Source organism: Sander vitreus, chromosome 2 (genome assembly GCF_031162955.1).
Source record: "Sander vitreus isolate 19-12246 chromosome 2, sanVit1, whole genome shotgun sequence".
In the NCBI taxonomy this organism is placed as follows: Eukaryota; Metazoa; Chordata; class Actinopteri; order Perciformes; family Percidae; genus Sander; species Sander vitreus.
In genome coordinates this window covers 9711950-9727233 of record NC_135856.1, presented here as the reverse complement: position 1 = coordinate 9727233, position 15284 = coordinate 9711950, and the positions used below count along the sequence as shown (strand labels likewise).

At 39.8% G+C, this 15284-nt stretch overlaps 1 protein-coding gene across 1 annotated transcript in view; it reads left to right on the top strand.

Moving 5' to 3' along the window:
* sdk1a (sidekick cell adhesion molecule 1a) overlaps positions 1 to 15284 on the top strand; it is a 252960-nt gene that overhangs the window by 111253 nt on the left and 126423 nt on the right. The window contains 1 exon segment of the mRNA XM_078276505.1: positions 14884 to 15017. Within this exon segment, the coding sequence (XP_078132631.1) occupies positions 14884 to 15017 (134 nt within the window).

Below are 15284 nucleotides of genomic sequence, written 5' to 3'. Positions count from 1 at the left end.
CTTGGGTGTGTGTGCGTGTGTGTGCGTGTGTGTGTGTCCTCTGTCTAAAGTCGTTAAATATTCTAAAGACAGAGACCTCTTTTAATTATCCACTAATCACACTTTTAATTACCTGCCACACACACATCCATCACTGACCAGACTGTACACACATGCACGCATACACACACTCATACCCCGCACACTCATACCCACAGCTGTCACTGGGAAGACTTCTTAACCTATCGACAAAACAGAGAGAGGGAAAGCAAAGCAGAGAGCAAGTAAGAGAGAGAGTGAGAGACTACATGGTGCAGTGAGGAGTGCCTGAGGAAGACTGGTTTTGACACTCTGTAAGAGGCTGCAGGTGATGAACACAGGAGGGACAGAAGACACCATGAAACAAATGACTAAGCAAATAAAGGGAAACACACTTCTCTCAAGAGATTATTTAAGTCCATGTTTGTTCACCATCCTCCACACTGTAGATATAGCTTTGTATTTCCTCAGCTAAACATCCCCAGGACAGCCAGACAAAAACAACCGAATGCTAACAGAGCCACAAGTTGACATCATTGAGATCAGAGAGCTGGATCAATAAGCAGAAGGTCTCAAGTTTCTTTTATCTCACAAACAAATAAAGGAGAAATTTTAGCATTTCCTGCTCTCGGGGAAATTACACTCTTGCTTTCTGTGCTTTAGCCTCTCTGCTCGAGCATTCACATAGTGGTTTTGTGTTTATGACTTGGGGGCTTGTTTCAAGAAGTAAATGCATTCACAGTGCTTAAGGTTGTGACCCAATGTCCTCGGTTTTTAGTTCAAACACTTGCGATCCATCCTTATTGAAGCAAACTCTTTTTTTTTGCTTCCTCTCCTGCTTTCTAGTATTCACTGCTAGGTCATGCTACAGGTTTCCTATTCATCTTTATCACACATGCACACAAATGTGTTCCCCGGTACACATACGCATCATCTAGGCCTCTAATTTCATACTGCTGCAGAACCAATTTCAGTTCAATTCAATTGTATTTATAGTGTCAAATCATAACAGGAATTATCTCAGGACACTTTACAGATAGAGTAGGTCTAGACCACACTCTATAATTTACAAGGACCCAACAATTCCAGTGATTTCCCCCAATAGCATGCAAGAACCAGCATCCACAATAACATCTACATCAGCTGTCCATTTTGCACTTGCGCCTCTTGGGCAATTTTCTGGCTCCAAACAATCCTGCCTTCACCAAAAAGGGTAGAATTGCAGCTTAGGTTGTGTTTATGCTGATCAGATGGCACACTGCAATTGGTACCTTGTTAACATTAAATTCAGCTTGCGTTTCCGCCTGTTATTACAAAAGCAAGAGTTTTTTTGTAGTCTCGGTTGGTGGAGGGGCATACATAGACCTCTCGAAAATCACACAACAAAAATCACTCATATATGCTCTCATTTTGCCTGTCTCACTTTGATGTTCATTTAGCACATTTACCATAAATATATATCTAAATGCACATCAAAGTGCATTGTTTATAATGTTTTATTTTTTTCATCAAAATACACACATACATGCTGGCCTATACTGGCTAAGGTGTACTCAGCCTTTTATTTAGAGTCATTTCAGTGGATGCTTGTGCATTGAGTTTGTGCTTGCCAATGTTTGCCCAGACTCGAATAAAAAGACACAGCAGTCCTTTACACTGTATGGCTTTGTAGAAGGAACAAGTCAGTGTGAGGGATGTATTCACTGACACTTTAGCTGCAGGCTTTGTGCACATTAGAAAGTCTATGAGAGCAAGTGTGTGTGTGTGTGTGTGTGTGTGTGTGTGTGTGTGTGTGTGTGTGTGTGTGTGTGTGGTTGTTTGTTACAGAATAATGTAGATTAAAATGTTTTCACCTGTAGGCGGAATCATTTTTTTTGGCGTTGTATTGATTTCCTATCACTATGGTGACATGTGTATCAGTTAAAAAACCCTTGTTTTACAGGAAATGCTGTAAGTGTGTGGTTGTGTCGGCGTTGATAACAAAGCAGCAACATTGCGCTTCTTTGCTCCATACTGTTACTAATGACCTTTAAAGCTACAGGAAGCAATTTGTCTACATTTTAAATAGCAATATGTGCCCTTGTTTTATAGATCATCAGTGTGACCCTGTGTACACACATTTACACATTGACACAGTCAATTCATTTAAAAAAATGTTAAAGACCTACCTTTTTAAGACAGCTTTTAATCTCTAAGTCTTCATAGTACTGTATCGCCATAGAAACCCTCCCGACACACTTTTGTACTGCTTTTCTGATGTTTCTTAGCACTTTTCAGACGTTGTCTAGTTTGTTAAATGTATTTCTATGAAGCTAAATGTATTCTATTGTATTTTCTTCTGCCCTCTTAAACACGTAAGATGTCCTTGTGTATCTAGAAAGGTGTCCGCCAAATAAAATGTATTATTATTATTAATACAAAATATTGATTTTTTATTACATGTTGTGTCATATGGTTGTTCTCAACAGTGAGTTGAAGGTATTCCCAGACTTAGGCAAGCATCCACAGCAAACAATAATGTAACAATACACATCATATATAAATAGTGTTATACAACTTTTGAATTAGGGTTAAGCAATACACATGTTAAATTAGGAGATAATGGAAATTTGTCAGCCATCACAGATTATGCTTATCTGTTTAAACAGAGGTAGCTATCCCTTTAATATTGTAGGCCATCGAAGCTATCCCTTTAATATTGTATGCCATGTTACAAATGAGTGACCTGAAACTGAATTTACATTTTTTGCATCAATGTGAGAAAGTACCTTGATTTTCAGGATTTTGATTCTCTAGATTAGCAATTAGTTTCCTAATTGAATTTCAAGAAAAAGTACTACGGTATATCACAATATATGAAGCCTAGAACTAGTTCAGGCAATCAACTTGAGGCCACTACTAGGGCTGCAGCTATCGATTATTTTAGTAATCGAGTATTCTACCGATTATTCCATCGATTCATCGAGTAATCGGATAAGAAATACTTTTGTTTTGTTGAAGAGCAATAATAAACAATAGTTTGGTTTAATTTTCGGAAAAAGGAACATTGTTATTGCCTACATTGCTTAAAATATCATCTCTCAAAAAACTAAACATATTAAGTGCATTAAGTGCCATATTACATTGTTTTATAAACATGACAAACAAAGTTGTGCAACTTAACTTTCAGAACTACAAGTTTCAACCTGAGACTGATCTGTATATAGGCCTGTATGGAAATATAACCTATTTTCATTTATATATTTGATTACAATGTCACACAGCTCTGTTACACTTATGCTAGTAGATCGTTGATCAGCTGTTTCTCTGTGAAGAGAGAGAGTGAGAGAAAATGGTGTGCAACAATCAGCTGTTTTTCCGAAGGGATAGTCAACAAGTCAAATTGTGGTCACCACTACGTATTGTCTTGTCTTTGTTTTTGGTAGTTGTTGTGTTTGGTAGTTTTCACTCCTTGGTGCAGATAGCTTAACAAAGTGAACTCTGAGTTGTAAAAGCAGAATATAAATCACAGCATCTGAAATTAACACTCTTTATTTCAGGTTCAAGCACAATTAGAAAATTCCGGCTTATTTTCAAGATTATGGACTCTCTGTTGAGATGAGCAGCTGGGAGAGACGGGGTTTGAGAATAAGGTGTGTCTCTCTGGCTGAGAGAAATACAGAAAGAAAGCGTGTGTGTGTGCGATGGAAAGACAGTGAGAGAAGTCACCGCCAGTTGTGTGGTTAATTGGAAGCAGGCATAATTAGTGCTAATTAGGATAATAGCCATTCGTCTAGAGATCCATCCACCTAATGGGACTAGAACAGTCACTGCCACACACACACACACACACACACACACATACACACACAGTTACCATTCATCGAGCTGCCCTGTTAGAAGAATGTGGTCTTGTACTCTAGATTTACTGTATGACCTGTTATGACAAATATGTGTACCAAGAAAAGCAAATATTTTTCTGCATGCATTTACTTGAATAAGCGACTGTATGTGTGAAAAAAGACTGACAGACGTAAAGCTGTGGTAGAAAGTAAATGAGTCATTGAGCTCCTGTTATTGAGCTCCATTAAACAAACAGAGTCTGTTCAGCAGCCCTCTCTTACTTTTACACTCTCTCTCTCTCTCTCTCTCTCTCTCTCTCTCTCTCTCTCTCTCTCTCTCTCTGCTCTCTCTCTCATATACACCTACACACACATGCCAATTACTTTTGGACTGCAGGCTCTAGGCTTGTTTCCTTTACCATTGTTTTTGCCGTTTTTGCCCCCCCCCCCCGAAAGTGACAAAATTATACAATTATGCTACATATATTCCAAACCCCCTTGAACAATGAATGTGCCCTTTTACACAGAAATGGATCATAAAGTGTCATTATTTCTTTTAAATTAAACTACCAATATACAGGAAACGACTTAATGACTGTGAATGAGCGGATTGGCAGTTCCATTTTAAGTTTCCGTTTCTGTTTCCTTCACCTGCGTCCTCTGATAACAGCTGACAGTAAATTGACGTTTTCCCAGCACTGTGCCGGCTCCAAAAACTGAAGAAACACTGTGTGTGTGTGTGTGTGTGTGTGTGTGTGTGTGTGTGTGTGTGTGTGTGTGTGTGTGTGTGTGTGTGTGTCATGGAGAACTTATTGGCAGTGGCAACTGGCCAAGCCGGGTGTGCGACCACAGAAAAGTTTCCCTTTCTGTGTCCGTTTGACCGTTTGAAGGAACTGTAAAGGTGATTGAGGAAGCAAGCCTGTAATTTAGGCACTGCGTTAATTACAAGTCCCAGAGCTGCAGAGTGTGTAGGGCAGAAGGTAGGGAAATGTTTTCTGAGTCAGTGAAGGGGTTGTTAAAATCTCTCTCAAACACATTAGTGTTCATTACTGTTGTAACCTCTACCATTTTTCTTTTTTCTCTCTATCTCCCTCTCTTTATTGGTCTCATGTGCAGTCACATGTGCAGGCTGTATTTCTCTGAGTGGAAAAATCATTAAGATTGACCATGCAGAACTAAGACATTAACAGAGAATAACTTTAGATTTGGTTTTGAGTTATAAATAATGTAATGTAATGAAACTGAAATACAATTTTGATACGAGAGAGGAGGTGGGGTCCACACGATATGGCCAAAGGTACGTAGCCCTCGTACTTACATTTGGTTTAGGGTCCGTGTTCCTGTTAAGGCCTTATTAGTCATACTTTAAATTTGATTTCTATTCTGTTTTCGGCCCCTATTATGTGCAAATTAGCAATTTGCAAGTGCAAGTTGAGGCCTTTTAAATTATTGTACTGCCTGACCAACAATCCAAAACCCAAATGCTTTAATTTACAATTATAAAGACAGAAAAGCTGCATAAAGAGTGTGCATTTATGCTTGAAAAAAGCTTAAGTGATAATCAAAATAATCAAAATAGTTGCCCGTAATCTTTTGCTAATCAATGAATCGACTATTTGTTCCTGTAATAACATATGGGTGTAATGTTTGAGTGTCCGTATGCTTTGTTTTGGTGTCTACATCATTTTGGCCATGTGGTGTGTAGGTCTGTAGGAAGGCGTGTAGTTCAGATTTACGGCTCTGGGTGTGCCCAACGGGTGCCTTTAACGAACACAAATGTTTCCATCTTATCATTAAATGTTTTGGCCTTGATTTAAATTGCGGTAGACGCAATCCGGGCCTTTTAAATAGTTGATGCACATTTTTAATTTCTATTCATTTGGTTCAGCTCCAACAGGCCTATTATAGAGATGCAGAGTTGTTTTGTGGATGTTTTGTTTTCTCCCTTTTGTTGATAAAAGGGTAGCAGGCATTTTATGTTTTAAGTGACATTTTATGTGTTAAGAGATTCTTTTCCAACAAGTTTGGAACAAGAGGCACTCTTAAAGGGTCTTGCAGCAAGAATGCCAATGGGATACCACTGAGCAGCAACTATAACAGTACCAAATGCAGTATGAGGCACATAATGTTATTCAATACCAGTCCAACTTTTTCCTTTTTGAACCACACACATGAGCTGAAGAGGATGGGAAATTAGCATTTGTCTTTAGCAACTGCTGTGTTTATAAACTATATACACTTGAACAAACATTGTGACAAGAACTACCTTAAATGACAGAATCTCATATTTGGGAAAAATGTATTTGACATGTACTTGGATCTTTGGTTTGGCCCATGTCCCATCCGCTAACATGGAGGGGGCGGGATTTATGACTTACAGTAAACTGCAGCCAGCTGCCAGGGTTTGGCTTCACTTATACAGTCTATGCATCAACACCTGTAACAAACATTAATGATGTAAACAGACGTTCACAGCAAAAACAATGTCTTAGTTGTCTTATTAAGCTTTGTTTCAAAAGGTCTGACAATCAACTTCAAAATAACAGCAGGTTACAATCATCTGTTTTTGTTTTGATGCTACCCATTTATTTACAGTAATTTATTAAAGGATTTTTTTTTTTATTTATTTACTTGTTTATTTAACAGGGACAATTGACAATTGTCATTAACTGTCCCAGAATGAGCTCAATAGCTAAATTCCATCAGCAGTCCCTGGGCAGGCAAATCAAACTTCAGAAAAAATACAATAAAAAAAAAAAAAGACTTATCACTTGAGTCTCACACAGAACAAGCCTCAATGATAATGCTGCAAAAATGACATTTGACCAAACTTTGAATCTTAATTCAGCGTTTAGGCCTTTCACATGCGTAACAATCGGAAACTTAAACAAATGTTTTTTTTTTAAAGATAATTTTCGGAGCCTTTCAATTTTGACTGAGCACTAAAGAACTGAGGATTAAAGAATGTTCAGCAAATATACTGTAAAACAAATCTTTAACCACAGGCTGTGTTAACAATAGCTTCATTTAAACTATGCATGGAAAATCACTAAAGCAGTCACTGTCAAGCTGCTGGCAGCAGAATGTCAAGAGCTGCTGGCAGCGGTCCAGTTCTCAGTCTTAACTCAGTAGGACTGTTTAATCCCATTACTAAAACACATCTATCATATTTTTCAAAACTACATGAAACTGTTTTTGAAATTGGCAAAGTTAAGTCCTCTAAAAAAATCATCATCTCAGACCTCCAGGCTTCTGCTGGAGCCCAATTTACCCCAAAGCATTACGACAGGAAGTGGCTCTCAGATATTCCCATCAGCCAATAAAAGAGTGCGTTCTTTGAAATTGGGGGAAAAATACTCCACTACCAGCTTTGTGTTCACTGAAAGTTCAACAATCGCAGAAATGTAATTCTTGATGGATAATAATTATTATTATTGCATATTAATCCTCATACAGGGTACCCGCGGGGTCTTAAAAGCATTGAAAAAGTCTTAAATTTGATCATCTCAAATTAATGCCTTATAAGCCTTGAATTTGGTATACAAAGTCTTGGATTTCGTTACAAAGGTCTTATATTTTTTTGCCTTTCCTAGGATTAAGTTCATACCGTAACACAATTAACTGTTACTAATGTAGGTTAATTAAAAACTGTGCGGAGCCCGTTGCTGGACGCACCGGACGACAGAAACACAAAGTAAACACGCCTCTCTGACCGTTACGTAGTCGGGGGGGGGGGGGAATGGCGGTTAAACTGAGCGGAGGATGTGCGGAATGTGTCGGTGTGTGTCGGAACGTGGCTGGCCGCTCGGCACCTTCAGACAAAGCTCAAGCTAAGAGGCTAACAGCTTATTATCTAGCCAAACACTGAGCGATAATATCTGCAAATATTGGTTCTGTGAGCGCATTAATCTGCTCGTTGTGTATAACAAACAGAGCGAGCAGCCGCCGGACTCTAACATCTGTCCGTCCATCTGTCTGTCTATCCGTGCAGGACTTCACTGTGAGCGGACTGTTTAGAGACAAAGTGACTGGCAGGTAACCTTAAAAGTTATCTGCTACTGTAGCAGAGCTGCAATTAAACGCTGAACTGAGCTGTGTGTTTTCAGTGTTAAACACTGCTGCAGGTATTCATGCACGACCGCTGTTGGTGATTTACAGAGGTGGAAGACTTACTCAGATCATGTATTGCAGTAAAAGTAGAAAAAAACAGTGTTGTAGAGTTACAAATTACTTGTCAGTTGCAAGTCCTGCATTCAGCATCTTCCTTCAGTAATAGTACAAAAGTAATATCAAAATATAGTACCAAAAGTAAAAGTGTTCATTATGCAGTGTAATTTATCTTATTTAATTGGATTATATTATTATCCAATAAATTGTATTAAATATGACTTAAATTTTATTTAATTCAAGTAGCCTACTTGTGCATAATTATTTTCTATGGTTTAAAATGTATACAGATTTGACATTTTCCCCTCATACTTCTGTCAGAATGGGTACGAAGTTGGCATTTTTTTTATTGAAAGCTTAACAACAAGACACCGATGCATTTCCATCTACAATAAGAGTCTGTATCAATATAATTAATCAATACTTAAATAGTATATTTATTATTTAAATGTACAAAATAATACTATCATTATTAAGATGACTTGTTTGGTAATGCTTATACACCAATCATTGTGTGTTTTTTTGATGTCAGCTTTTGTTTGCAGTTGTGCAGACAAAGAAAAACACAATCCAAAAAATCAAATCATAGCAGCATATATTGATGAATATGGTACAAAAGCTTTCCCCCTCCTCTGCACATTCAAAACAATGCACTCTCTGCAGCAGAGTTTTATAGTTACCAATTACTTTGGGATAGAGGACTCCACGCCACAACTCAAGCTGACAGGCAATTTTGAAAGCAGGAATGCTTCAAAAATGTGAATACCTCCAACCCGGTATAACGTTTGTAAAAACAAAATCCTAATTTTAAGCAGGATTTATACTGGTTCTCATACACAATACACACACAGCGACACATTATGTACCATTCAGCAGGTATGAACTTGTGTACGTTAACTATCAATCAGTCCCAACAGAGAATGTATTCATGTGTCCACTGAATTAAACACCAAAGCAAACATCTGGTTAAAACAGCAGCAAGGAACAGTGAGTGCTCCCAACTGTGTGAGTGCCTGTGTAAGAAGAAAAATGTGTGTGTGTGTGTGTGTGTGTGTGTGTGGGTGTATGTATGCAGTGTAACGTGTGGGTGGCTGGCTGGCACTTGCTTTGGAGATGAAGCTGCCAAAAGCCTGTTCTGCTGTCTGGACTGGGTTTACAGTGGAGTATCCCTCCTCCTGTCCTGCCACCACACTCCTACACCCGGAGGTTCTGTATGTCAGTAACAGTTGGGTTTAAGAAGGTGGCTCGCTGCCTATCGGAGATAGAGAAGGAGGCCAGACAGGGCCGAGGTGGACTCTGTTGGCAGGAGAGACAGTCCCCAGACCTGACAAACACATACACACACACACACACACACACACACACACACACACACACACACACACACACACACACACACACTTAGATGCACTTAGATGTACAGTAAAAGACAAATTTATGTGCAGGCTCACTCACTCATCCTCTAGCCTGCAACATGTGTGTGTCTGTGTGTGGTAATTAGCTCACACTAGCTGTGTGTGTCTGTGTGTGTGTGTGTGTGTGTGTGTGTGTGTGTGTGTGTGTGTGTGTGTGTGTGCGCGCGTGCGTGCGTGCGTGGGTGTGTGTTCAGCCTTGCATTGCAGACACCCTTCTGTTTATTAAAAAAGAGTCTTGGGGCCAGACACTTAATGAAAGACCAATCTGGCTTGGTGCTTTGGTTCAATAGAGTCGGGGGGGAGGTAAGACGGGACAGTCGGGGGGGATCGAGTGATAGAGAGACAGCTAGAGAAAGAAAAACGCAAAGAAAATTGGATGAAACCAAGAAACAAATGTGCAGATTGTAATCTGAGGGGGAATGGAAAATTGGATATACTGTAAGAGAAAGAGGCAGAGAGGCTGCTTTATATGATTTGAGCTCGGGTGAGGGATACAGGGAGGAATGCAGGAGGAGAGGGGAATAGGATGCAGTTGATTACTGTATTTTAATTTCCCTCTTCTGCCTGGGGATAAACTGTCACACACACACACACATGCACACGCATAAGCATGCAGAGTCGTGCACTGTTTTACAATTGCATTTGTCTTTATTAAAAGCCTGAACAATTTTGTCCAGTTTAATTAAATGTAGAACTAAAAGAGAGCAGAAAGTCGTATGTTGAATTTATGTTTTATTAAATCTCAACTACATCAGTTCAGCCAATCAGTCAGAATGAAAAGACGCACGAAAGCAGCTCATCTGCATGCCTATTTGTATGCCTGCAAGTGTGTTTGACTACTTATATTGTAACTCTTAGGATGAGAGTGTATAACCGCCCTCCAGCTACTCAGAACAAATTGGGTAAAATGTATTATTTTTTGAAAGGAAATCCACGTGATTTTAGATCCTCTAATCCTTGTTGCCCGACATGTTATTGCCATATTTAATTTATTTCCCTCTGTCTCGCTTTTTCGTTATAAAAGTTCCATGTTGGAAATCAAGCCTGAGACCTCCCAATTTGGAACCAATCCAAGTGTGAAGAAAATCACTGTAGTCATCAGACAGTGTCATCACAAGTAATTTCACATGTAAATAGTACACATAAATGGGATATGTAAATGAGGAAAAATACTGCATGACCAAAGACTTTGAACTCAACAAATGTTCAGTTGTTAATATGCTATCTTAATTTGTCTAATGTGAAAGAAATGCATAAATGTCGTGCTAATTCAGCTCTGTTTAGTTCCGGTGTTGAGATGGCAAGACAAGTGCTTCCTGACAAAATACAACACCGATAAGAGATACAAAAAATATTTAAGACAAGTTATAATTGAGGTAAGTTTGGAGACACTACCTTATTTAATCATTAAATGAATAAATATTTTCGGTGTTGTAGTTTGTAGACGGTCCCTAAGCACTCATCTTCCCTTCTCAACACCGGAACTAAACAGAACTAAACAGAGCTGAATTAGCACAACATTTATGCATTTCTTTCACATCTACTGCAGTCAGATTCACTGCGTTCACTCGGAAGGAATCACTACATACGGGTAGGCACTTGTAATGACATTTTGAACATGTTAAGAAGCTAAAAGCACGTTTAAAACTTGCCCGGTTTCATCCTCACGGGTGCTAACGCTAGCAGGAGGATAACACGGTGTAGGCAGCACCGATTGTTTTCGTTTTTCTCGCCACTGACAGCACTCCAAATTTACAAACAACAGAGCTACGTGTTAAAATAGGTGGATTTAGATTTTCTCAAACCTCCCAGGCTCTCTCCTTCCTTAGACACTACAGGCAAGTGGAAGCATGCCTTCTCTGTCTATTAATCAGCATGTGCTGGGTAAAACAGATGTGATAAAATGGGCTGGTCAGTGCAGTTAATGAGCTTAACAGCAATAAATTGCGTTATAGACCTCGGTGAGGCTGCAGAATCTATCCTCACTGTGGAACAAGTTGTGGAGAACAGGAGAAAGGTTTGGTAAAGCCTCTGTTTCAGGCAGTGAGATGCGGTTGAGTGCACATATGCATACATGCACACACAAAGCAACATACACTCACACAAATAGTCACAAATAGACACAAGAGTGTCAGTGAGGTTGAGGCTCTGACTCTTGTGGATGTTCTTCTGGGAAATCACACCGAATAAAATTAGACCTGAGGAATTATGTCTGTATGTGAGTGCGTGTTTGTGTGTGTGTGTGTGTGTGTGTGTGTGTGTGTGTGTGTGTGTGTGTGTGTCAAACATCCCCACGTTCTCTCCTCTCCGCTCTCCTCAATCAATATGAAGTTCAATCGGCAGGTTTTTTTTCTTCACGTGTTGCACATACAAACACCTCCATGTATACTGTTAAGAGCTGTCATGATCTCGTCCATGGGTGCATCAACATGATCGTCTCTAAGCTGTGGATGATGGTAGATCATATTGGTTGGGCTGAATTTGGTTTTGCCAGCATGCAGCTTATACAGTGGGGCAAAAAAGTATTTAGTCAGCCACCAATTGTGCAAGTTCTCCCACTTAAAAAGATGAGAGAGGCCTGTAATTTTCATCATAGGTACACTTCAACTATGAGAGACAAAATGATAAAAAAAAATCCAGAAAATCACATTGTAGGATTTTTTATTAATTAATTTGCAAATTCCTTGGGAAATAAGTATTTGGTCACCTACAAACAAGCAAGATTTCTGGCTCTCACAGACGTGTAACTTCTTCTTTAAGAGGCTCCTTTGTCCTCCACTCGTTACCTGTATTAATGGCACCTGTTTGAACTTGTTATCAGTATAAAAGACACCTGTCCACAACCTCAAACAGTCACACTCCAAACTCCACTATGGCCAAGACCAAAGAGCTGTCAAAGGACACCAGAAACAAAATTGTAGACCTGCACCAGGCTGGGAAGACTGAATCTGCAATAGGTAAGCAGCTTGGTGTGAAGAGATCAACTGTGGGAGCAATTATAAGAAAATAGAAGACATAAAAGACCACTAATAATCTCCCTTGATCCGGGGCTCCACGCAAGATCTCACCCCATGGGGTCAAAATGATCACAAGAACGGTGAGCAAAAATCACAGAACTACACGGGGGGACCTAGTGAATAACCTGCAGAGAGCTGGGACCAAAGTAACAAAGGCTACCATCAGTAACACACTACGCCGCCAGGGACTCAAATCCTGCAGTGCCAGACGTGTCCCCCTGCTTAAGCCAGTACATGTCCAGGCCCGTCTGGAGTTTGCTAGAGAGCATTTGGATGATCCAGAAGAGGATTGGGAGAATGTCATGTGGTCAGATGAAACCAAAATACAACTTTTTGGTAAAAACACAACTCGTCGTGTTTGGAGGGGAAAGAATGCTGAGTTGCATCCAAATAACACCATACCTACTGTGAAGCATGGGGGTGGAAACATCATGCTTTGGGGCTGTTTTTCTGCAAAGGGACCAGGACGACTGATCTGTGTAAAGGAAAGAATGAATGGGGCCATGTATCGTGAGATTTTGAGTGAAAACCTCCTTCCATCATCAAGGGCATTGAAGATGAAACGTGGCTGGGTCTTTCAGCATGACAATGATCCCAAACACACCGCCCGGGCAACGAAGGAGTGGCTTCGTAAGAAGCATTTCAAGGTCCTGGAGTGGCCTAGCCAGTCTCCAGATCTCAACCCTATAGAAAATCTTTGGAGGGAGTTGAACGTCCGTGTTGCCCAGAGACAGCCCCAATACATCACTGCTCTAGAGGAGATCTGCATGGAGGAATGGGCCAAAAATACCAGCAATCTGTCATTGCCAACAAAGGATATATAACAAAGTATTGAGATGAACTTTTGTTATTGACCAAATACTTATTTTCAACCATAATTTGCAAATAAATAAATTAAAAATCCTACAATGTGATTTTCTGGATTTCTTTTTCTCATTTTGTCTCTCATAGTTGAAGTGTACCTATGATGAAAATTACAGGCCTCTCTCATCTTTTTAAGTGGGAGAACTTGCACAATTGGTGGCTGACTAAATACTTTTTTGCCCCACTGTAACACTGCGGCACCAATGGAGTGGAGGCGCCATCTGATAATCAAACAGCAGCAGTCGTAATCTAGTTCAATCTTTTCCAGCTTTAAAAGTGTCGGCAAAGACGGACAAGGGTCTATTTGGACTCAGCTTGTTGTTGATACACGTTATGTTATACAAGTGATATGATACACGTGATATGGTGTTGATTCAGGTCGGCATAAGTGGCATGTGCTGCTTTGTGTGGCGAATTGAAATTGAGTGGAAACCACGCCCAACTGGCGCCGTGCCGATACGGTTTTTTGGGGGAGCACACATTGCTGCCAATTCAGCACTGCTAAACAATGCTCACAGAAAAATGCACACATCTTACAAACACATACACTTGCAGATGTTTGCTCAAAAAAGATGTCTGCCCAGATCTAGCACACTCCTTTTCCAGACAAAGATAAAATGTGTTTAAACATGTAGTATTTGGGATCATGCACATTGCATATCTTTTCTTCTATTTTTTTTTATTTATGTATCTTCAAATCTGCAGTTTGTCTTGCAGCGCTTTACAATCTTAACACAGCATGCAGTATGTATGATCAAGTCAATAAGAATAAAAAGACTATCATCTCACTTTAATATGCTATATCCTCCCTTTGGTCGTATTGATTTTATTTCAGTGTCAGTTCTCAGGTTAGAATATTGGGAGATTTACTTTCACTGACATGCTGAAAAACACAAGAAGCATTACTAAAAACATCAACCTGCGCTTCCTTCCTGGCGGCATCCGTTCCCAGGCATAGAAGTTCAAACACAGGAAAATCTCAGCTCTACGAATATATTTTTTACCCTCCTCGACTCTCTCCCGCTGTCCTCTCCCACACCGTTTCCCTGCAAAATCAACTCTTCCTATTATACGCCCCTGAAAAGCAACAGTAAACAAAGTCTGCTTGTAAGTGATTGTTTCTCATCTATGTGTTCATATGAGAACAGTGTTGGATCTTGTGGGTTTGTGATTGTGTGTGCTCGTGTATATTGTATGTTTGTGCTGTATTGATCGCTACTGGTACACAGGGAAATAAAGATGGATCAGTGTAAAGAAGGAAGAACAAGACAATACACAAACAACAAGAATGGCCAAAAGACTAAAAGAGATAAAATGAGCCACGTATCAATCTGAGACAGGAGGAGAGATTTATTTAAGCTCTCGGAATCCTCTTTCCTTTTGATGAATGTATTCAACGTTTCCTTCTCCCCCATATGAATTCTAAATGATCCATGTACCAAATACTCTCCTCTTGTCAGAGTCTTAGTTTGAGCAGTGTTCCTGTCTGAGACGGAGAAACACAAAGAAGGCACTTTTTGCTTTTGGTTGTTGCTATTGTGTTTTCTAATCCCTTGTTGTCTGTGGTTTTCTGCCCTACAGTGCAATCACTTTGGACAATCAGCTGGTCGTCTTAGCAACCACTGCAGCAGACGCTGGACACTACCACGTAGAGGCGGTGAACGAGATGACAGGAGAGAATGTGACAAGTCCTGCTGTCTACCTGAGCATCTCAGGTAAAAAAAAACAACAAAAAAAACATTCTGCCTGACTCTCAAAGCTTTGGGTGTAATATCAAACAACGCTGCTTATTAACGCTGCCGTACGTTTACCAAGTCACAAGCCGTGAATAAAGCCATGCAGCATAAATCTCACAAAGAAGCTTAGTAATCAAATAGGACTGATTGTGGATTAGAAGATTAGTCTTTGAGAAATTGCGACACCTTCATTAATTGACTTTGTTTCACCTTTTTTAGGCTTTTGGGGACTGGAGCGTGATTGGG